General features: G+C 36.7%; 1 protein-coding gene across 1 annotated transcript in view; it reads right to left on the reverse strand.

The window, feature by feature from the left end:
- Positions 1-7,259: 7,259 nt before the first annotated feature.
- Positions 7,260-25,334, reverse strand: part of LOC122817089 (agouti signaling protein) — a 465,337-nt gene continuing 447,262 nt past the window's right edge. Inside the window, exons 3-4 of the mRNA XM_044090250.1 lie at positions 21,647-21,705; positions 7,260-9,984 (exon numbers count right to left, since the gene is read on the reverse strand). Coding sequence (XP_043946185.1) covers positions 9,826-9,984; positions 21,647-21,705 — 218 coding nt within the window. The 3' untranslated portion in view covers positions 7,260-9,825. The remainder of the gene's footprint in view (positions 9,985-21,646; positions 21,706-25,334) is intronic.

A 25,334-nucleotide genomic window follows, 5' to 3' on the forward strand; every position in this document is an offset into this window, starting at 1 on the left:
CTCCCATTGTTGAGCAGTGAGGATGTTTTGGATCTATGCATCTTATCTTTATTCTTGCAGACCTCCCATTGTTGAGCAGTGAGGATGTTTTGGATCTATGCATCTTATCTTTATTCTTGCAGACCTCCCATTGTTGAGCAGTGAGGATGTTTTGGATCTATGCATCTTATCTTTATTCTTGCAGACCTCCCATTGTTGAGCAGTGAGGATGTTTTGGATCTATGCATCTTATCTTTATTCTTGCAGACCTCCCATTGTTGAGCAGTGAGGATGTTTTGGATCTATGCATCTTATCTTTATTCTTGCAGACCTCCCATTGTTGAGCAGTGAGGATGTTTTGGATCTATGCATCTTATCTTTATTCTTGCAGACCTCCCATTGTTGAGCAGTGAGGATGTTTTGGATCTATGCATCTTATCTTTATTCTTGCAGACCTCCCATTGTTGAGCAGTGAGGATGTTTTGGATCTATGCATCTTATCTTTATTCTTGCAGACCTCCCATTGTTGAGCAGTGAGGATGTTTTGGATCTATGCATCTTATCTTTATTCTTGCAGACCTCCCATTGTTGAGCAGTGAGGATGTTTTGGATCTATGCATCTTATCTTTATTCTTGCAGACCTCCCATTGTTGAGCAGTGAGGATGTTTTGGATCTATGCATCTTATCTTTATTCTTGCAGACCTCCCATTGTTGAGCAGTGAGGATGTTTTGGATCTATGCATCTTATCTTTATTCTTGCAGACCTCCCATTGTTGAGCAGTGAGGATGTTTTGGATCTATGCATCTTATCTTTATTCTTGCAGACCTCCCATTGTTGAGCAGTGAGGATGTTTTGGATCTATGCATCTTATCTTTATTCTTGCAGACCTCCCATTGTTGAGCAGTGAGGATGTTTTGGATCTATGCATCTTATCTTTATTCTTGCAGACCTCCCATTGTTGAGCAGTGAGGATGTTTTGGATCTATGCATCTTATCTTTATTCTTGCAGACCTCCCATTGTTGAGCAGTGAGGATGTTTTGGATCTATGCATCTTATCTTTATTCTTGCAGACCTCCCATTGTTGAGCAGTGAGGATGTTTTGGATCTATGCATCTTATCTTTATTCTTGCAGACCTCCCATTGTTGAGCAGTGAGGATGTTTTGGATCTATGCATCTTATCTTTATTCTTGCAGACCTCCCATTGTTGAGCAGTGAGGATGTTTTGGATCTATGCATCTTATCTTTATTCTTGCAGACCTCCCATTGTTGAGCAGTGAGGATGTTTTGGATCTATGCATCTTATCTTTATTCTTGCAGACCTCCCATTGTTGAGCAGTGAGGATGTTTTGGATCTATGCATCTTATCTTTATTCTTGCAGACCTCCCATTGTTGAGCAGTGAGGATGTTTTGGATCTATGCATCTTATCTTTATTCTTGCAGACCTCCCATTGTTGAGCAGTGAGGATGTTTTGGATCTATGCATCTTATCTTTATTCTTGCAGACCTCCCATTGTTGAGCAGTGAGGATGTTTTGGATCTATGCATCTTATCTTTATTCTTGCAGACCTCCCATTGTTGAGCAGTGAGGATGTTTTGGATCTATGCATCTTATCTTTATTCTTGCAGACCTCCCATTGTTGAGCAGTGAGGATGTTTTGGATCTATGCATCTTATCTTTATTCTTGCAGACCTCCCATTGTTGAGCAGTGAGGATGTTTTGGATCTATGCATCTTATCTTTATTCTTGCAGACCTCCCATTGTTGAGCAGTGAGGATGTTTTGGATCTATGCATCTTATCTTTATTCTTGCAGACCTCCCATTGTTGAGCAGTGAGGATGTTTTGGATCTATGCATCTTATCTTTATTCTTGCAGACCTCCCATTGTTGAGCAGTGAGGATGTTTTGGATCTATGCATCTTATCTTTATTCTTGCAGACCTCCCATTGTTGAGCAGTGAGGATGTTTTGGATCTATGCATCTTATCTTTATTCTTGCAGACCTCCCATTGTTGAGCAGTGAGGATGTTTTGGATCTATGCATCTTATCTTTATTCTTGCAGACCTCCCATTGTTGAGCAGTGAGGATGTTTTGGATCTATGCATCTTATCTTTATTCTTGCAGACCTCCCATTGTTGAGCAGTGAGGATGTTTTGGATCTATGCATCTTATCTTTATTCTTGCAGACCTCCCATTGTTGAGCAGTGAGGATGTTTTGGATCTATGCATCTTATCTTTATTCTTGCAGACCTCCCATTGTTGAGCAGTGAGGATGTTTTGGATCTATGCATCTTATCTTTATTCTTGCAGACCTCCCATTGTTGAGCAGTGAGGATGTTTTGGATCTATGCATCTTATCTTTATTCTTGCAGACCTCCCATTGTTGAGCAGTGAGGATGTTTTGGATCTATGCATCTTATCTTTATTCTTGCAGACCTCCCATTGTTGAGCAGTGAGGATGTTTTGGATCTATGCATCTTATCTTTATTCTTGCAGACCTCCCATTGTTGAGCAGTGAGGATGTTTTGGATCTATGCATCTTATCTTTATTCTTGCAGACCTCCCATTGTTGAGCAGTGAGGATGTTTTGGATCTATGCATCTTATCTTTATTCTTGCAGACCTCCCATTGTTGAGCAGTGAGGATGTTTTGGATCTATGCATCTTATCTTTATTCTTGCAGACCTCCCATTGTTGAGCAGTGAGGATGTTTTGGATCTATGCATCTTATCTTTATTCTTGCAGACCTCCCATTGTTGAGCAGTGAGGATGTTTTGGATCTATGCATCTTATCTTTATTCTTGCAGACCTCCCATTGTTGAGCAGTGAGGATGTTTTGGATCTATGCATCTTATCTTTATTCTTGCAGACCTCCCATTGTTGAGCAGTGAGGATGTTTTGGATCTATGCATCTTATCTTTATTCTTGCAGACCTCCCATTGTTGAGCAGTGAGGATGTTTTGGATCTATGCATCTTATCTTTATTCTTGCAGACCTCCCATTGTTGAGCAGTGAGGATGTTTTGGATCTATGCATCTTATCTTTATTCTTGCAGACCTCCCATTGTTGAGCAGTGAGGATGTTTTGGATCTATGCATCTTATCTTTATTCTTGCAGACCTCCCATTGTTGAGCAGTGAGGATGTTTTGGATGTGGCACTGTTCGGCTTCATGTTTGGCTGAGGCATGGAATATTTTGGTCAGGGTGTTGAGGGAGTCATTTATAGCTTTCAAGTCTTCTGTGACATTTTTTGCTGTGGAGGCCATCATGGGTTTCCCGGTGACACACTGCCAATTCGATGGACAGCCTATACTTCCAAATTGATCTGTTACTGTTAACTATTCTTGAAGAAACCACTGGCTACTTAAGAAACAAGTACTGCTGAGAAGAATGCTCTGCTTCCATTCAATAAAGCACAGTTCATAGGTTCATAGGTAGGTACTAGGCTATTGGCCTTAGGGCCTATATAAACCTAGCCAAAAAGGTACCCTGGCTTTCGCCACCTAAGAAAATTGTTTTCCTGTGCCTCTGTTGAGCAGAGTCACAGAAGTGATCCCCGGGGTGAATTTCCTATCTCCCATCCAATCATCAAGATTTTTCTTGAAGAGTGCTAATGAGGAGCTTTGTTTGATATAGATAGGTAGTTTGTTCCAGAGTATGGGAAGTGTCTGGGACAGGAATTTATCCCACCAGCATGTTCTGTTTATTGTTGTAACAAGGTTTAGGTCCCTAGAGCATGTAGCTCAAAAGGATTGGGATTTCTTTAAATGGAGCATGTCCAGGAGCTCTGGGTTTGACATAGCTTTGTATGTTAGGCAGAGATCGCCTCTGAGTAGGCGATATGTGACGGAGTAAAGCTGGAGTTTTTTGAGACGGTCTGCGTAGGGCATCTGTTTGAGGCCAGTAATCCTCTTTGTGAGTTATTTCTTCGGCCTTTCCAGTCTTTGTAGATGTCTTGTGAGGTACATACCAAAATGGGGCACTGTATAATATAATGGGTCTAATGAGTGACGAGTAGAGGGGAGCAATGACCTCTTTTTTCCTGGATGAAAAATCTTTTGTGATGAGGTGTGCCACGTAGAAGGATTTCCTGACTGTGATTATCAAAGGAGAGACTACTGTCCACCTGTGTCTCAAGATCTCTTATCACACTTTCGGTGTTAAGTAGACTACCCCCTATGTGGTAGTTAATGAGTACAGAGTTTTTCCAAAAGTAATGACAATGCACTTTTTGGCATTTGAGGCCATGGCTTTGACACCAGGCATCTGCCTCATTAAGGCCCTTTTGTAGGATGTCCACATTGTTAGGAGTTTCGATTATGGCTCCTAGTTTTCAGTCATCTGCAAAATTCATTAGCTAAAGACCTTCTGTGTGAGCATGTACTTCAGAGAAGTAGATACCAAACAGGAGAGGACCCAGGACTGAACCCTGTGGTACTCCACTTGTCACTGGTCTGAAGTCGGATTTGGAGTCTGCTACTTTCACAGTGTGGGTTCTGTCAGTGAGCCAGTTGGCAACCCATCTTGTGACATAGGGATTTATACATAGTTTAGTGAGTTTATCTATAATTCCAGAGTGGGGGATGTTGTCGAAAGCCTTGGCGAGATCTAGATAGGCTGTGTGAACCACCTTACTTTCATCTACGGCTTTGGTGACCGCTTCAAAGAAGTCTATCAGGTTTAGGAGACATGATGTGCCTTTTATAAACTCGAACTGGTGGGGTCCAATGTTTGTAGATTACCAATGTCATTATTTATAAGTTCCTTGATGATACATTCCATAGCCTTGCAGACCAGTCTCGGTCCAACGTCTGGGCAATTTAACCATTACAAAGTGAGTAGCACAAGAAATCAAACCTCCACTGGTAGAGCTTGCTTATGTGCGTCCCTCTGTTGTATTGTATTTATTACTAAAAATGTATATGGAAGTTTGCTCATTTACTGAGTTTAATGTCCAGCCATCAAGTATATGAAAAGGTGTAAAGGAGGGAGGCAAATGACAGAACTGTCCATATCTTGGCTAACAGGATGGGTTGGAATGATGTGTGCGTGTGTGTGTGTGTGTGTGTGTGTGTGTGTGTGTGTGTGTGTGTGTACATGAACTGCAGCTATTCACAGTTAAACATAATCATCCGTAAGTCATCTTTTTCAGTATTCTATGCGCCCAAATAGCTGTCTTGTGCCATTCAAGCTTAATAAAGTGGAACTAGAATTTTCAGAAATTACCTCCACAGACAAAGGCATTACTTTACTTACAAACTAAACTAGCCCAAGTAATTCAACAAAATGAAGACAACATTACAGTACAGTACAAAAGCAAAATACATTATGCATTCGCATCACAGCGCATGAGCATAGAAAAATAGGATGGGTTGGAATGATGTTGGAAGGATGTGCTAAAATAATTAAGTGAGGAAGATTGCATTTGTATTTTTATGTTATACAGTTAGACTGATTATCATGCAATTTATTTTACTTTTAATAAAAATGCAGGTCACACATTATTTTAGTAATAAATGCAATGAAAGAGTTGTCTTGTGCATATCATGACTATAAATGATAATGGACATGTGCCACCAGTACTTTTCAGCTCATTTCAGTGAACTGTCATGCTATCCTCAGTTGCTGACAATTCACCTGGATGAAGAATAATTTAAAAAAATGCAGAACTAATACATATATTAGCACCAAATACTTTGTGTGGGGAAAGTTTTAGCCTCTATATGTGAGGAAAGCAAAAAAGAAAAAGAGTAGCTAATATGTTTTTCTTTTTTAAAGTTTGAAGGCTGCTCTATCTCACAAGCTTATGGCATATTTAACAGTGGTCACTCCACTGTGGTCAACTCTATTGTTCTGTTATCAAGGAGAGCTGAATCATGTTGGCATTAAGAGTGCTGTTCAAGAGGCCACAATGAACTTTAACCCCAAAGCAGGAGAGTAAATCATTTGGTTTAGCTTAGTTGCTATGACTACTATTGTTTGTACTGGTTTGGTAGATAAACTAAGATATTAAAGATGGGTTGGCAAAATCACTGCATCACAGAACATGAAAATGCAACCAAGATGCGATGGAAGAGAGTCTTCCATGGTCCAGTGCTACTATACCAAGCACCAGAACTATAGAAATGCAGTTTGGCACTCCAAGCAACATACCTATTTGGTACCACCCCCCAAAGACAGCTTGTAAAGTGTCATATTTTTTCAAAGGTAACAAAGAGTTATTAGCAACAATCTAATAATTCACTGCAATATTTAAAAGAAAATAACAATTTGACAGTTTACAAACTGTTTGGCATATCTGCAAGTTGGTGCCTGGGGCATCCACTTCCTACAGTTCACCATTCTTATGACTCTGCTAATAATAACTAAAGTACAACAATCCAAAAACTGGTATCTGTAAATAATAATACATGCCAGATGATGAATTGCAAGAATATTAGTGTACACTCAGGGTGATGTAATCCATAAGTTCAAACAGTAACTGCTTTACAAGCTTGGAGATATAGTAATAGCTGTTCAGGGAACATCTCAGTGTATGCTATTGTACGTTACGAATTGCAAGATTTATTTTTTATTCTGTAGTTATTTTATGAGTGTGAATGTGTGTGTGTGTGTGTGTGTGTGTGTGTGTGTGTGTGTGTGTGTGTGTGTGTGTGTGTGTGTGTGCGCGTGTGTGTGTGCGTGTGGGTGTGTGTGGGTGTGTGTGGGTGTGTATGTCAGGGGCAGTCAGATTGTCTTTTCCTGAGCCCAAGTAATATAATTAACCAACCAAATAAATCTAAACATAATTTACTTAGAAGTGTTTTGGCATTATATGCATTCGTCTGCAATTCACTTTTCTCAAAACTTGATTGATCAAAATCAGGTGTTAATGGATAAGTGGACAACAAAATGTGAATTGATGAGTTTGTCACTGGTAATTGCTCTGTCACCCAGTTATCTAAAATAATTTGTGATTTCAGTTAAATGTAATTAGTTGTATCATTTTAAATCTAGTGTGTAATATTTAAATTAACTAAATCATTTTGTCTGCACAGTTGCTGGTAATATGCTAGTTTATGAATAGGTCACTACAGAGTTCTTGTTACAGATATTACACAGTAAACATAGCATTTATTTTAATAGTCACAAGAACAAGTTTTATTTTTTCTTCATAACTGCTGAAACTATTCCTTGACTGCTATGTTCAGTTCTGACATTTGTGGATGAGATTGACTAAATGCTGCAGGCTATTCAGCAGAGAGTCATATTCATGAAATAAATGACAAAGGAAACATATACTGGCAAGGATTTTATAGCATTAATATATACATTTTAGAATAATAATATGCAGGAGATATATAATCAAAATCCCCAAAATACTGACAGTAGATATGCATATTAATCCGATTACAGATACAGATAAAGCCATGCTGCTGAGGATATGTTTATCAAATGAAATAAAGAAGTCACTTCTCACTAAGAGAGAGTGAAGCATAAATGCAGTAACTTTGTGTGTGATGGTAGTCATTATTTACTCCACTGGGTACCTTCATACCTGCCTAGGGAAAATGACATTGTACCATGCAATTACAGGAAAAATGCATATGATAATTAATAATTAGTAGTATTCTAAATTGTGTCCTGCCTGTGGTGCTATTTAAGAAATGAAGCACATAGCTTATGCTATGTTCGTAGGCTCATAGGTGGATACTAGACAATCAGTCACTAAGACCATTGTTTGTTGAACTGAATGCGCATGTGCGTAAAATAATTTAACAGAGATTTCCTCCTTAGTGCAAGAGGGCCATGCAATATAACTCTGGGGAGAATTTATAGCCACCCTTCCAATTATCAAGGTTTATTTTGAATTAGCTGGGGTACTGCATTGTTTGGTTTTGCCCAAAGTTGAGAGTATTGAGATGGGTTTGAAGAGGTTGGTCAATGTAGGTTCTAACAAAACTTTTTTCCATATTGTGGTAAAGTTGTTGGTTAAAGCTGAGATTAAAGATGTGTTTCATGGTAGTAAAAATGGAGTCGCTAGAGTAGTGCAGAAACTAAGGACACAAGCTGCCAAGGGCAGTCGTAGAGTCAATAAGGATTTGCTCAGCTAAGGGTAATTTATTTCTCTGTGACTTTATTGAAACTGAATGGAAAAAGATAATCAGGGGTGTGGTCATTGTGAGTGGCTGTGCTGGCTGAGTGGTGGGTCATTGTGAGTGGCTGTGCTGGTTATGTGGCAAGTGAAAGTTAAGCTGGAGAATTCTTTTAGAAAGTCTGAGGGTGAAATGTTAACATTTTGTCATGAGCCAGACAATAGAAGGTTTTTCTGAGTTATTGAGGAGACATGATGATCAAAAAACTATGGGTTGCCAACATATGTAGCCAGGCTTCTGATTGTATTGGTTTGGAATGGTGTATTGTTCATATAATTGAATATTTAAACATTTAATTCCCTAAATAGGACTACACTGCCTTTTATGGCATTTAATATGAGATTGTTGTCTTTACACCAAGTATAGGCATGATCTAGCCCTTATTGGAGTAACTGAATATCCACGGTCAGAAAAGCAATGGCACCCAATTTTCAATAATCAAGAAAGTTAGGTAGCCAAAGGACAGCAGTATGTACTGAATGAACATTCTCCATATGTGACTTTTTCACAGAAGCTAACAAGGTAAAGTGGACATGATCTGCCTTTGACAAGGCCGGATTGGTTTGTTTTCACACGATCTGCCTTTGACAAAGCCGGATTGGTTTGTTTTCACACGATCTGCCTTTGACAAAGCCGGATTGGTTTGTTTTCACACGACCTGCCTTTGACAAAGCCAGATTGGTTTGTTTTCATGGCTTGGAGATTTTCTTTATCTAGTTTAATGAGCCCAGAAATGATACATTTTTAGCCTTGCTTGTAGGATGGGTGAGACTAAAGGGTCTGTAGATGCCTGGATCACAATAAGACTGACTCTGTGATGATGTCATTGTAGCTGTTCTCCAAGTATTAGTTACACAATCTGATGAGAAGCTGAGGTTAAATATGTTAAGAAGAGGCTCAGATAGACAGTATTTGGTACATTGTTGAGGCCCATGTATTTGGTATTCTATGTTTTGGTTAGGCCTGTAAGGACTTTATCCATACTGTTTTGAGGGAAGGCAGGGAAGCGGGATCAGGGGAAGAGCTATATGGTTGGGCGACAGGAAGTTAACACTACATTTATCAGCTGAGAAAGTGGCCATTTTCTTGGGGTCTGAGTAGGTAGCCTTGCTGTAGACAAGCACAGAGTATTGTTGGATGTATCTAGTTATTTTTCCAGAAAAAAAATGTTTTATCTGAATTGTATCTTCCACTGGCTAACTAGATTAAATCATTAACATTCACACAGCAATTTATTTAGGACTTTTGTGTCCCCTCTGTAAATAAATTTGGCTGGGTATGAACTCTGTTTGGCTTATTTATACATGGGCTACAGTAGCCTTGGTCATCAGAAGTAATAAGACAACTTGCTGTGACCTTCTAACAAAGTTCTAGAAAAATGTATATTCAATGATCAAAGATTTATCCTGATGTTTTAGTTTTTGGAATACAGCAATATGACACACTCACTTCGGCGGTCAGGCTAAAGCAGAACATTTCTATCTGAGTTTTGAAAAGCTCTTGTTAATATTTTTCTTTGCTGAATGTCTCAAGGAATGTAACAAAACTGAAGCTTTTTAACCATTAATAACAATTTCACATAATTTCTTCAATGGCTTACTGTCTAGCCAAAGACTAACATTTCTCTTTGACAGAGGATCTGAAGTTCTAGAGAAATTGATAAAGTGGAAGATGTGGAGAAGATCTTTTGGTTCAAACTGCTTCTTACCCTAGCAGTTAGGGTTAGTCATTTTGCAGAAGCAAATTGTTCTCAAGAGACGGCATTGACAGTAGGCACAAGGGTTGCAGCAGGGAACAGAATGCACTTTACAGTTATCCCATGTTTCAGCGCAGTTAGCTGGCTTAGTTTTCTTAACCACCCCATTTTTCTGTGGAAAAAGAAAAGAAAAGAAATACATGAAAACATATACAGTAAAAACAAGTCACAAATATAATATTTGCTAAAGGCATACTATAGAAGTCCAAACTTTTCTATTGTATCTTTGTAACTATACAAGCTTTATTTCTGGAAATGGCATATTATTTTCACAGTCAGGCTGTGTTTAAAAATTTCCAGACATATATTGAAAAATGTTGTAAAGTATTATTTCATAAAATAATTTCAAATTATATTTACTAATAATAGGAAATGTATGTGTAATACACATTAAAATATTAAAAAGAAAGATATATTGAAGCAACATTTTATACATTGACAATATCTACAATAAAGTTAAAAAACTGAATTAATGTAAACTGGTCAGACTTTTTATGAGTTGTTCTACTGATGCTAATAAAAAGAAGTTTAGACAAAAAGATGGTCTAATAATACCATCAACACCTACTCTAGAGATCCTAACTTCCACCAAAACATAAATAGGACCTGCTTGAGAGAGAGCTATGTATCCCAGATAATTCATCTTTTGTGGACTAGATCCCCTGTGAATGTAAAGCAAAGTAGCTTCCTGACCATCTTTAAGTATAACCTGGTTGAAAGGATGGAGAGTAGTGAATAACACATCAGGTCTGGTCCCTCCAGCCCTTATGGAAAGGGTTCAAAACTATGTGTAGATGAGCATTGCCAAATGGGTAACTACAGTTTGGGTACTGTAGCTAGGCTACTAATGGACCTCTGGATTAACAGCCTAGTATTGACCTATGAACCTAAGTAAGCCTCCAGACAGTGTGGATCAAGAGTTGGTTTCTTTAGGATGGAGGTTATAAAGGACTCTTTAAATAATGATGGTAACATCCCTGTCCTTTATAGTGATTTTATCACCTGGTAAATAACTGGACCTACAGCTTCTATTTTAAGGTATAGTAAGCTTGTTTCATCCTGCATCCAGCTTACAATTGGTTGGATAAAGATATCTAACAATGTACCTGGACTTTTCTTAGTGAATATAACCACATTATCTCATAAAACTAAATACATAAATCAGGAAGTTCCATGAAAAAAATCAATGACATTCAGTGGAACCACTTGGAAGATATTGCACCTTTTCAAGGCAGTGCTATTTGCAAAAAATTGTACAGTCACCCACATTGTGAAGTCTTGAGGAACATCTACTGATAAGGGGAGAAAAGGGAGGAAGCTGTCATTCTTTGTAACTGCCTGATATGTGCTAGAGAGGTAGCTTTCAAACCAAGAGAGACAGAGTTAAAATCCAGTTCCATGGAGGATAGTTGCTGGAGCAATGTTATGTGGGAAACCATGTAAAAGACCTTGCTAGATCAAGGAAGATAGCAGAGGTAAGGTTATCAATATTCCTGTTATGATTTATTGTTGAGATAAAACTGTGGAGAGCAGTAGTAGACCTATTATTAGGCAACAAAATCTATGTCAGGTGGTAGATAGGAGTTGTTGTTATTGGCAAGTAAGAATAAGTTGAATTTATTTTCCTAATATTTTAGATATGGGAGGGAATGGCTATTGGTCCACAGTTGATGAATTTGGCTGAGTAGACACCTTTATGTAATGGTTGGACATATTATATTACATTATATCATATTATATTATATTATATTACATTATATTATCTTATATTATATTATATTATATTATATTATATTGTATTATATTATATTATATTACATCATATTATAGTATATTATATTACATTATATTATATTATATTGTATTATATTACATTATATTATCTTATATTATATTATATTATATTACATTATATTACATTATATTATATTGTATTATATTATATTATATTACATCATATTATATTATATTATGTTATATTACATTTTCCAAAGGTTAGAGACATAGTTTAACTAATACAGCAGTGCATTAGTATAGCGACAGGATAAGCTATGGCTTCGGCTGCAGTTTTCATGTATTCAGCTGTAAGGTTATTAGTGACAATGCTGATAGGTTTCCAATTTAGTTTTTTTTATGGTAGAGGTTGGATTGGGCTGAAAGGAGGAAGTTGTGGTTTGATTTATGGGATTTACAGAGAAAGAGTGTAGAGGAGGGTTTGGTTTTTTTTTAAGAGGTTGGTGACAGATTGAATGAAATGTGTAATAAATTGCGAGGCAATATTTCATTTTGCAAGTTTAGTGAAGGGGCTGGTTGAGATGCTTGCCCATGGTTTAACAGATTATTAATAGAGCACCAGAAAACTTTGGAATTGTTTTGAGAAGAGTTTTGGATATTAGCATAATATATTTTATCCAGTTGTTTGTTTTTGGTTAGCTTTCTAAGACGTTTAAAGGTTTGGAGATCTTATTTCCTTTGTTGCATCCATATTTTAGTTTGTAAGGATAGCCAAGGTGCAGGATTAGCTTTTAGCCTTTTGGTCATCTGTGGAAAGAGAGAGCATTTAGGATATGTAGGAAAGAAGTAATGACAAATGAAAAATATTTGTCTAATGGTAATGTTTGTAAGAGATTAAAATTGATGGATTTTAAGCTGCAGATGAGATCATCTTTTGGAAGGCAGACAGCTTGTGCACAATTTTATAGTAGTGTTGTTTGTGTGGAATACTATGATTTCCTATTGCAAAGGTTGGTAGATGGTTGCTTAGTGTATCAAAGAAAGCACCAATGGAGCTGATGTTGACTGGGATGAACTGGGGTGTTGTTAAGTAACCAATTTGTGGTGGATTTTTTATTACTAGTTTAGTTATAATGGGTAGGGGGAGATGGTGTGTGATAGGTAGTGAGTTTATTGACATGACATGGGCTTTATTGTGCAGTGTTTCCATTGTGAATGATGAAGTCCATGACAAAAATTCTTCTTCAGTATCTGTATTGTTTCTATGAGGAATGCATGTACCGATTATACACAGATGTTTTGTATTTATTGATCTTCAGTAAAGAAATCAAGATGTCTGCATTTTTAGAGTGAGTGTGCTGTGAGGGTAGAGAGAGAGAGAGAGAGAGAGAGAGAGAAAGAGGTTGAGGGTGTTTTGGTAGATTATGGCCACTCCAACATCCCTTTTATTTTTTATCTAATCTAATTATATCCTGGTGGCAAGAATTATGTCTCCTTCATGTCAAGCATAAGCCATGTTTATGTTACTACAACGGTATCAACAGAATGATTAGATATCCAGTAGTAACATTCAGGTAGTTTGGGTAGCCGCGGTGGTGCAGCGGTTAGCATTTCCACCTCACAGCAAAAGGTTCTCTGGTTCGATCCTTGGCTGGGGTGCCTTCTGTGTGGAGTCTGCATGTCCTCCATGTGGTCACGTGGGTTTCCTCCTGGTGCTCCAGTTTCCTCCCACATCCCAAAGACATGCTGTAGGTGGATTGGATAGTCTAAATTGGCCCTAGGCATGAGTGTGGGAGTGTGTGCACCTTCTGTGGAAGGTTGGGTGCCGGGCTGGCAACTCGACACCGTAAAACTCTACTGCCAATCATGAGTGGACAGGTAATCTGCTATGGTGACCCTCAACTGGGAAAAAGCCGAAAGAAGAAGAAGTGACATGCAGGTAGCTTGTTGCAAATGCTATGGATATTCATGTTAAACAAGTCCACTTGACAGGGTAAGATTGTTTTTGTAGTGGTAAATGAGTTAGATGGAGAGTTTTGACTCAGTTAGAAAGGGTCTGGGTTTGGGTGGACATCACCACAGAGTGTTATATAGTGATGGTAATGAAGATGTGAGGACTGCTATATATTTCTACTTATAGGTTCAGGGAGTACTTTTTGTGGAAAGGATGGCTGCCAGAGGTATGTTTTTTGAATAAATCTAGAGAGAACATACAAAATAGACTAGACTAGAAGCTATAGTGCTGTAACAGTTAGTGGTACAAATTTGTTCAATTAAAAAGGTATGGGATGGTAGGTAAGTGATGTCTAAGAAGGGTTGAAAGGATCATTAGCAAATAATCTAAATGAGGACTTACATTTTCATTCCTGAAAAAACTTCACTAGTGCTTTTCTGACTTTTAAAGCAAGGTTTCAGTAACTAGTATAAGTAATGTCGGTGACAACAGACAACCTGGTTTGCTATCGCTGTCACTCTTTATTATTTGATAAACCTTTTTGTTGTACCTTGTAAACCACTTTTAACGAAGCCAGCAAACTGTCAGCAGTTTCTATTTTTCGGCACTTAAAATATGAATTTGCAGTCGAGCTTATCCAATGCTTTTCTGATGTCAAATAAAAATAATGCCTGCATAAATATCATTTTTTTCCCATTTTCAGATTAAAAAGTAGCTAAAGGCCAGTAGTTATCTATACTTTATCTGCTATGAATTAATATTGATTCTTTTTTAAATCTATTTAAGTAAGATACTATCTAATCTTTTGGCTTGCACTTTCACAAAATATAATAACTAATGCCTGTATTTAATAATGAAATTGTCCTGTAGTGTGCTAGATCTTTGGTACTGTTTTTATTTTTGGAAAAATATTATTCCAATCATTTTCATTGAATTTACAACTCTGCTTCTAATTATATTAATCAGTTTAACTAGCAAGTCATATAGCTGTCAGCCTCTCCATTTATATAATTTGATAGGAAAACCATTTGAATTCACTATTTTTCTTATGCTTTTTGCTTCCATGCCTTCTGACACTCATGACTTTCTAGTTAGACTCAAACCCATTTCAGTGAGCCACCCAGGGTGGCTGTCATTTAGGCAACCATGAAGAGTGCTTGTGACTGCTTTGGTAACCCTGCAATGAGGACATTTTTTTATTGGCCTAACCCCTAGTCTTGAATGGTAGGGCTCACATCACAGTGGAATTCATTATGCTTTACCTTATATTAGTATACACTCCCATGTACTTGCTTGATAAAGGCTACCACTAATTGGTGGCTTGGTGTGCAAAATCCATGCTCCATTCGTGAAGACCATGGACCTCTTTATTGACAGATATGTTGATATTAAGCTGAAAACTGTTTTGAAGGATGCACAGCATATATGTATTGATTCATGGAATTTTTTGAGAAAATTTAATGAAATGGCAGTTGACACGGGTATCTCACTTTTGACAACTGATGTTGTGAATTTGTTTAACGTCATTCGACATACTCTCAGGCTAGAATGGTTTGAAGAGTTTCTTTTTGATTCAAATAGATTTAGCAACAACGATGTGTCAGTCTTAGTAACACTCATGGAATTAGTTTTAAAATATAATTTTGTCTTTTTTGAGGGACAGTTTTTCATGCAACAAACAGGGGTTGCGATGGGGGCATGTTGTGCCCCCATTTTTGCCAATATTATTATGCTCATGTGGGAATGCAAATTCCTTTTCAATTCTTCATTCATTGGTTCATGGAATTTGTATTTGCATTATATTGACAATTTGTTTTTTATATGGAAGGGGGATGAGATGGAAGTAGAAGAATTTTTGAAATTCATTAACAGTACTACTGATTTTCTTAAGTTCTCACATGAGTATAATAAGGATATTATCAGCTATTTAGACGTTTTAGTATCTAAGGACTTTGGGAACAACTGTTTGGTCAGTAATTTGTATAGAAAGCCTACATATAGCAATAGTTTGCTGCACTATCATAGTAGTCATTCCAAGCATGTTAAGAAGGGCCTTATCAAAGGGCAATATGTACATATCTCCTGTATGGTTACTAAAGACATAGATTTTCATGACCAGAGTAAATTAATGAAGGAAATGTTGGAAGCAAGAAGGTATCCAACTAAGTTGATTGTTAAGATTTTTGCTGAGGTTTGTTCTAAGCGAGCTGCAGGTAATTTCTGTCCATTATTAAGCAAGGACAATGAGTGCCTACTGAGCAACTCTGAAAATCAGGTTGTATATGAAGGTTTTGAAAAAGGGACGTCTTTGGAATTTTCAATGTTGTCTTTTGTTACGCGGTTTTCTGTTGACCATAGTGCTATTTTTGATATCTTAAGGAAGAATTGGATTGTTTTTAATAGCCAAGCTGACATCCTAGAAAAATTGGGAAAGCAACCCAGTGTTATTTTTAGGCAGGGAATGTCCCTCAAGGAATTATTCCAAAGTATGAATTTTGCTGGACAACAACAGGGTAGGGGTACAAAGGCCTGTGTTTTTGCACACAGTGTCCCTTTATTGTTACTATGGACAGTATGTGTATCAATGTCATAAAGATTAGAGCACAGGGTAATTTTTTGTGTATTACGAAGGGGGTGGTATATGCTGCTGTGTGTTGTCATTGTCCTGGATTTTATATTGGAAAGGCCAAGAGGAGTCTCAAGGAGGGGATATATGAGCACATCAGGGATATAAAAATTGCGAATCCTAATAGTGCCCTTTACAAACATGTAGTGCAGTTTCCTGAGCATAATTTCAGGTTTTTAGTTGTTGAAAAAGTGGCACTGGATCCTTGGGGGGGATCCTTGGGAGGAATTTCTCAATTTTAGGGAATTGTGGTGGCAAATTAAGCTCAATGCCACTAGCCCACCTGGTCTTAATGATAGTGTAAGTCTTAGTAGTTTTTTGAAGTTACGTACGTATGTTGGTTGATACACAATTGGATTCAGATCAAGGTCGTCTTGGGGATTGTGTTTTTATGGAGTTTCTCAAGCTTTATTCTGTTTTCATTTATAATAGGGGGGTATGGGTTATGGTATCAAGTATGTTATAGAGTTTTGTACATCATTTGTATAGTGTGTTTTATGTGGTAGAGTTTATCAAGTTTTCACTATGCAATAATATGTGATAGTTTTAAGAAATGTTCTATTATTTTGTTATTTTTAGGTACTGTGTTTTTAAGTCAAAAGTCCTGGTAATTGACATGTGATTGATTTTTAGTTCAAATACCATGATGCGATGTGGGTAATGTATTCTGAGAAAGTCATCTGATGTTGCTGACGAAAGCGCTAAATAAACGGTTGAACTTTCATTTGGTGTTGGACTGTGACTCTACTGTTTTTTGTCTGTTAAAGACCATAGACCTGCTTCCTTCCATCGGAGGACTGCTGCAGCCCATGACTGTCTCCATCCTGTCCTTCTATGATGGGCACAGTCATTCTTTCTACCAGCACTGTCAAACTCCTGATTTGATAATTAAACTTGTACCTGGGTCATAGTTAGGGCGTTATCCCATCTGCGTTACCAGAAAAGCTATCTGGATCCACCATTTCAATTTTCTTTGTCTTTTTAAATGCCATTTTCACATCTGCTGGAGTTATTATGGTCACTAAACATCTGACATTTCCTTGACATAAATTTATAATATCTAAACTATTGCAGTGCAATTTTCATGTTTGAATATTCTAAATGTTGGAGCCATTATAAATGTTGACTCTTTTAAAACCTTTTATTTAATTTCATATTCTGAAAATAAAATAACATTTCACAACTTTTAGACCTAACATATGGTATTGGTGTACTATATTTCCAATTCTTCATGCTAAATATTTGGCATTCTTTTGTTCCTGTATCCACCGATAATCATCTTAAGATAAACCATCTGTCCCTGCTCCTGTTAGAGTCACATTATCTAAGTAGGATTTTATTCATTTATTTGTATTTTGTTTTATTTTGACTATTTGTTATTTTTGTAATATAGCATCAGTTAAGTGCACAGCGTCATCTAAATTTACCTGTATCATTTGTAAATCAAAGGCTATTTTTTATTTTCCTTTGATCTTCTTGTTTTACTTTTCTCAAACATTATTTTGCCCTCGTTGTCACTTTTATAGTACCCCACCAAATAAGACCTATATTTTTAAATTCATTAATGTTCTCTTCTATAGTTTAAAAGGATTTCTAACAGTTTTTGTGTTCTCTTCATTTTTCCACATGCCTACATTCAATGGTAATTTTTATTTTATGAGTTAGAATTAATTACTAATTAAATAGTAGTATGATCTGCTGAACTGAAATTGATTTATTGTTTATTGAGGTATCAAAGACCATATCCCCTAAGCCTCCCTTAATAATAAACATGTTTACTAGCCTGTGTGTATTGGATATTTCCTGTAAATTAAAGTTTTTGAGTTGACCTTTCCTCTCCCTCCGTGTAGCTATTCTTTCCCTTTAACATTTTTTATTTGAGTGCTTTCAAAGCTTTTGGTGATAAAATGAGCTATAGATTTAGATTTAAGGAAAAATTGAAGCAAAGCAGTTAAAGCCCCTTCAGGTTATATGATTTATAGATTTTTTTTTAGTTATAATCTTACACCAGTCATTGACAAAAACCCTGATAAATTCAGGGTTATTTCTGTTTAGTGCATATTGTTCCATTTTCAGTAAAAGGCATTTATAGTACCATATAACGTGATCCATCTCTCCTCATTACATCAGACAACCTTACATCTGATAACACTTAAATTCTTCCTAAATGAAAATAGCTACTCCTCCCTCACCCATCACTGCTATCTGTTTAAACTTCCTGATAAATTGTCATTCATCAGTTTATTTATTATACCTATAGAAAAATATATTTTTTTTTTCACAGATTTTGTGGTGGAAACATACTTAGTGCCAGCTGAAATACCTGGTTCAGGAATGAAGCATTATATAATGGGCAATGCCTCTTCTGGATAATAGGCACACAAGAATCAATACCACTAGTTTGGAAGTGATTCCATCTTTTGAAAAGCAAGTACTCAAGACAGGCAAATTTGACTATGTTTAGGAAATGTTTCTTTTCTGATCCAAAACTGCTATATAAAAGTGAAAGACAAATGCTTCTTTTTAAGGGGGAAAATAAATAATTATTTTTTTTTTCAAAAACTAAGGAATGATATTATCTTACTAGTTGTGTCCTTGAATGTGATTATAAAAAAAGTATTAGGGAGTGGTGGTGTAGAAAAGAGGGGTCTTTCCCACTACATAAAATGCTTCTTTCAGACAAATTTCCATTTGCAGTCCTGAAGCTGCAAATTTGTGTACTCAGTGTCAGCTGTTCAGCCATCATTAGGATATCTACTGGTTTGCTCAACTGAATTAACGATATTGCTGTTGTGACTTTACATTTCTCTGGCCAATGTCTACATATTTTTTGTCATACAGGGTTGTAGTTTTAAGGCATCCCTTGCATTACTATTATTTTTACTGGAGATTGTACATATCTGAATGAGGCACCTGACTAAGCTGATCGTATTTATTATTTGAAATGCACTGTGCCTTTTTCATGTTATGTGTTAATTTTATTTATTTTTAATATGTTTGTTTACCGTGATGATGGGTTTATCCAAAGGGACCTATTTCAACAAAAGTCTGGGAGCACTGTCTGTTTGCATGACTTGCTCAGAGTCATGCAATAGGCAAACGAGGCTGAAGAAATCAAACCTTGTAATACAAGATGAAGCTCTTTATCACCCCATAGCCATACTTATCTTTGCTAACTATCATTAAAAGTCTCATCAGTCTAATCCCATTTCACTAGAAATATATACCGTACTCCAAGGTTGTATGTAGGTTATACTAAATAGGGGAGCACAGTGGGCAAAAAACATTGTATGAGAGAATTTCCCATAAGGCCTTGGTTTTTGTTTATTTTTTCAGTGGTTTGATAACTAACAATGACAATTTGTGTTAGTCCAAAAGTTCTAATAATTTTTGACCAATAAAAGGTAAAACAGTATCTCTATGTTCAAAAGTGCAATAAATCAGACTTGGCTAAAACTTATATTTGTTGGTGGTGGTTATCATATACTTCATGATGAGATTCTATTTGCAACATAAGCATATTAGCTGTGATTATGCTATGGAGCTGGTGAATTACAGTCTTGTTAGGCACATTTCTGATGTTAGAAAGGTGTTTAACAATTGTTAAGCATCCCCTTGGCACTGTTAAGCATTAGTCTCGTGCTTAACAGTGCTCATTAGTCACAGCAAAAGGCCAACAAGAAACAATTAAACCAACTTAAATGCTCCACTGAAACATTTTTTAAATTTGACTGATGTGTTTACTGCCCTCTCATTGTTGTTCTTAGATGGCCACTCTCTGTGTGGCAGTGGTTAGTGTGTTATGGCTTTCTGACATTTATAGAACATATGAGAAGGTAAAGCTCCATACACTACTAAGAATTATTTCCATTCATAACGCAGGTGAATTTCTTCATAACCATGTCATGAACACTTAACATCCTGGTTATGATCACAGACTCAGTCATTGTTCTCCGTATTGCCACTATGGTTATATTTCACTGCTTTTGTTGCAACCAGACTGATCAAATTTTGAGTACTATGGAACCTTAACTTTGTTGGACACATTCCATCTTCCAGTAATGAGAGCAAGCATACAACTAATCTAGATCAGGTTTTCTTATACATTTTTATTTGTTAAGATGCTAACATCATATGGTTGTTTAATATATTACCCAGTCAGTAAATTGATAGGTAACAGTTGTAGTGATCAGAAAATATAGAGCCCACCATTCGATCTTTACAATTCAAATGTATCTCCAGTTGCATTTTAAGAATTATTCAGACTGAGCACAAAGGCCAAAATAATCATCTGAGGTGAAGATTGTAAGAAGGACTCCAAGAATTTCTCTGTTGCACTGCAAGTAACCTGAACCTGTTAATTCTGTGATGGGTCCTGCCTATATTCTAAATCTCACTGTATTTCTCTTTTCTTCGCTATCATCTAACTATACCACTTGATCTGATGACAGCTGAAGTAGCAGCAGGCTGGGTAGGGTAGACACACTTCCTTCACCCAAGTAGTCTTCACTCTGGTACCTCTGATGTGGCCCTTTGACTCAAATAATTTTGCTTGGAGCCTTCTTTTCTCGATTGGTCTTATTCTAGGGGCTATGGCTGCTGGTCCTGGTAGACCTCAATTCACTCAAGCTTCCGTGAAGCTAATCATGCCAACTTTGCTAATCATGGCCTCTAATGAACCCTACTAACATTGTTAAGGACCAAGGTCAGTTATTTGGATTGAAGCTTAGCCAAAAGTAGGATTCTGATATTTAATAATCCTAGTGAGATGCCCCTGACTATGTGATACCCGGTCAGGGGACACAAAACTTCAAAGAAGGCTTTGCAATGAGTACAATGCTGTATCCTTCTTTAACAAACAGTAACACATAATTAATAACTGTTACTCAAATAGAGTGTTTGTATATAGTCTTCTGAAAAACACAGTAGGACCTGTGTTTTAACCTCCTTCTACATGAATTTGAAGAACACTCAGTAAACAGGTTAAACAATGAATAAAACCCAAACTGTTTCACTTGACTATATTCTGTGATCAATGCTTTTATACTTTCTTTTTTTCCTTTTGAAATGTACATTCTATCACAGCTTAAATTACAAAATTACTAAACAAATCCATCTTAGAGGAGTCGCGGTGGTGCAGTGGTTGCGTTGTTGCCTCACAGCAAGAGGTTCTACCATTCAATTCTCGGCTGGAGTGTAGGGAGTGCCTTCTGTGTGGAGTCTGCATGTCCTCCCCGTTGTTGGATGGGCATTCGAAAGACATCCGTAAATGGGCGTGCCTTCATTGAAGGTTGGATGATGAGCTGGCACCTTGGCATTCGTTAAAATATACTGCCAATCAGTGGAATGGAGTTCTGCTGTGGCAACCCCTAACCAGGAAAAGCTGAAAGACAAACAACAGCAACTAAACAAATCCATCTTCCATTAAGTTCCATAGCATTAAAACAGTAATATACCCACTTGTGATTTTTTCTTTTCCACATCCTTTCTAACAGTTTTCCTTGACGACTTTGTTAACTCTGTATAAAGAAAAGCAGGCAGAGTATTATATGAGTGGTTCAGTCCATGAGCTTGGTTTTACAGACGATTTGCAGTACAATACTAGATTGCATTTAATTGTTTATATCAATATGTAAGCAACATTTTCACTTAATCTATTTATTTTAACTAAAAACTATGTTATAGTTTCCAGTAAATAATTACTTAATCTAAAGGGCAATTAAAAACAGGATCTAGAAATGGCATGGTCAGAAACAGATATTTTTGTATAAACCAAAAATCCCAATTCCTCATATACCCATAACTGGTACTCCTTCGCCAGCTGTGAGTTATCATATTGTATTCATTTATGAAAGGGCAACTGGAAAATCTTATCCACAATCTTTCTGCAATTTTCACCTTGCTCTCCACACAAAAATCTGCACTTTTTTATAATTTCTAACCAAATATTTTTCACTAGGTATGCTGAAACTAGTTGCATAATAAAGTAAAACTTACAAATGACAACAACGGCTTAACAAAACTTTTGCAGTATGTGGTAAGGTAAACCATGGTAAGTTATTTTCAAGTAATTTATTCTAATACAGGTTTCATCATTTAGGCTTTGTATTCAGGATCATATGAATCCAAAATAAAAATTTGCAGTCTGAGAACCTTTTAAGGACAAAGAAAATTAAACAATAAGTGTGAGAAGAGGTAAAAATGTCCAATTTACATGGATAAGGCACTGACTACAAAGTATTATTCTGTATGTCTGAGTTTCCCTGATATTAATTGTTCATCCTAAATTATATGATAAATTTAAGTGACTCAGTTGTTTAAAATGCTGAATATGTTCAAACATATCTGCATCAAGGTCAAATGGGTCCATAAGTAGGGTATTGGATCTGGTCCTCCCCACACTAGCACCCCTCAGCCATTCCAGTGTCTCATTACTTAGCTGTTTCTTTCCAGTTACCTACATAGGTTGAATACTATATTCTTCTTTACTTCTATGATTAGAGATATTTAAAACTTATATTTCAAATTTTATAGCACAAACACCGATAACCATTTGCTAAAAAAAATACAGTTTCATAATGAAAACAGACTTAGCATGAACAGTCAGCTTCTCTGCCCTTGAAACTCACATTCATTGAAATGGCAACGAAACCCACATTCAAAGAAAATGCATCTGGCCAGTGGAACATTAAATTTACCTTTGGGCTTTCAAACCATAGGTCCCGTTTTTTGGACCAAGCATACATGCATGTGTTCTTTGATGCACCATCCTGATTATATTAAATAACATTCCTTGTATAATATAGCACACTTGTTAGAGTATGTTTTAAATTTGTAGTTTGAATTTTTTTAGTAAGCAATGAAACAAAATGTATGAACCAAAAATGACAAAACTACCTATTTCAAAACATTTCAAACAGAGAAGGCCACTCAAACTTCTGTCATTCAGTCTACCAATATCAGTCAATATACACAATCTCTGCAGAAGTAAAAGTCATCTGAATAATTCCACATTAAACAGATCTATAACTAATTAAGAAATTGCTGCTGGTAAACTTTATATTTCAGTGTTTCATGTACAAAGTCAGTGCCTGCTGCCCTTGAAAATTAAATCGCTCATGTTAAATTAAAAAAAAGTTGGTAAGCTCATAATATTGCACCAGGGAATGGCTGTCAAACCAACAGCAGGTTCATAGTTACTAGGCATCTCATGCCAAAGGACATGGTGAGGAGTATAGCACCCCCTTTGCCCTTAAAGAGCACTGCAACATTAGCATTCTACCTACATGGTGTGGGATTAGAACCCACAACCTTCTACACTAAAGGGAGGTATGGTACCTATTGTGCTACTAACACTGCTTTCAAAGTTTATAGCACAAGCACTGATGATGGCCACTTGCTAAAAAAAAACAGTTACACATTGAAAACAGTCTTAGGATGAGCAACAGAAAGCTTCTCTTACCTTGAAACTCAACAGTCTTTGAAAATGCACTCTCTGACAACAGCTTTGGAGTTGGTGTAGAGGATTCAGACTCTAGTCACCTGTAATCAAGGTATGGGGGTTGAGCTGGAATAAGTTAAGCAACCTGCCATCCCCAAATGAGGCATTACACACACACACACACACACACACACACACACACACACACACACACAGCATTCTTAAAGAAGACCTTAAGTTTTTATTTCAATTAAATGTTGTGGCAGCCCCCCCCCCCCCAAAGCCAGTCCTAGACAACTGCCTAGATTGTCTAGTGCTGGATCTGGCTCTGTGTTCAAGGGAGTTGAATCCAGTGATTCGATGCAATTTTAAGTGACTTAATTGCATGCTTATAAAAGGTAAAAAAATTTACATCAACACCTTTACAAGTGGCCATTTTCATGAAGGTTGCGCTCATACAGTTTTTGGCTATTTATATTCTTTGCATTTAAGGAGTTTTGAAATTAAAATTTTGAAGCACTTCAGTACTTAACTTATAAATAAATTTTTCACAAAACAGGTACAGGTATGATGGAGTATGTGAGAGAGTGCCTAATATGTATGGGTTGCACTGCTTGTGGTGTTTAGAGGCCTTGAAGAGGTGCTGTGCAAAGTTAAGTCTTCTCTGCATTAAAGGAAAACTCAAAAATGAAAGCATTTACAATGTCAGTAATTTATACATTCAGTGCAAGTTGTAATATATAATATAAAAAACAGTCAGTGGGCAGTGGTGTTGATTACTTAAACCTGTAATTTCCTTGCAGGTTTTGCAAAATATTTCTGTACTTTTTTGATGCCATTTTCCATAGCCTTCTAGTGACACTAATTATGAGCCAGACAAGTGAAGAGAGACAAATGGGAATTATGAATAATAAGTGGTGAAGTAAGAAAATAGGGCATTGGTAAGTGACACTGATCAATAAAAGGGAACAATCCTAAAACAGGAAACAGTACACTATAAGGCTACATGACTGCCATCATTATTAAGTAGGTAGATATGACTCAGATGTTTAGAAGAAAATAAAAGCCTGAGTTTCTATTCCCTGCCTTGGGCATGATCTAGTTACATATGTACATGTCTTGTAGGGTGTAGCTTTAAAATACTGCAGCACTGGGAAAACTGACAGCATAAATTTGGATCTCATTGTTCTGAAGCCAGCCACTGTGAATAATGAAAAAGGTTAATGAGATTCTACTTTTTACACAGATCCTTTAAATCGAACTTCAACAAAGGCATAACAGGTATCTTAATTCATCAAATAAAATTGAAATTCAGAGACAAATGTTGTTTTCATTTGAGAAGCTCTGGGGCTTTATTCTTTTATATATGGATTGAGTTTTGAATAGAGTTAATGGCTGATGTGTTTAGCAACTTTTCATAGATTCACAGGTGATTACTAGGCTAATGGCACAAGAGTCTTTACAAGTCTAGCTAATAATACCTAGGATATGACAATATTATATCTAACTTCCCAATATATGGGATGGGGTAGTATCTGAGTAGTGGGTCTTTGAGTTTTGCATCCCTGATTCATTTTACAGACTGCCTGTGTCCATAAGTGACATAAGTAGTACCCCGGGAGTTAAGTTATGGTTCACAATCCATTTATCCAAATTCATTTTGGAGAGAGAGAGAGGGACAGGCTTTGTTCTATGAAAAGGGGGAGT

This window comes from Protopterus annectens, chromosome 12.part0, assembly GCF_019279795.1.
Source record: "Protopterus annectens isolate FY-2018-M chromosome 12.part0, PAN1.0, whole genome shotgun sequence".
Classification (NCBI taxonomy): domain Eukaryota; kingdom Metazoa; phylum Chordata; order Ceratodontiformes; family Protopteridae; genus Protopterus; species Protopterus annectens.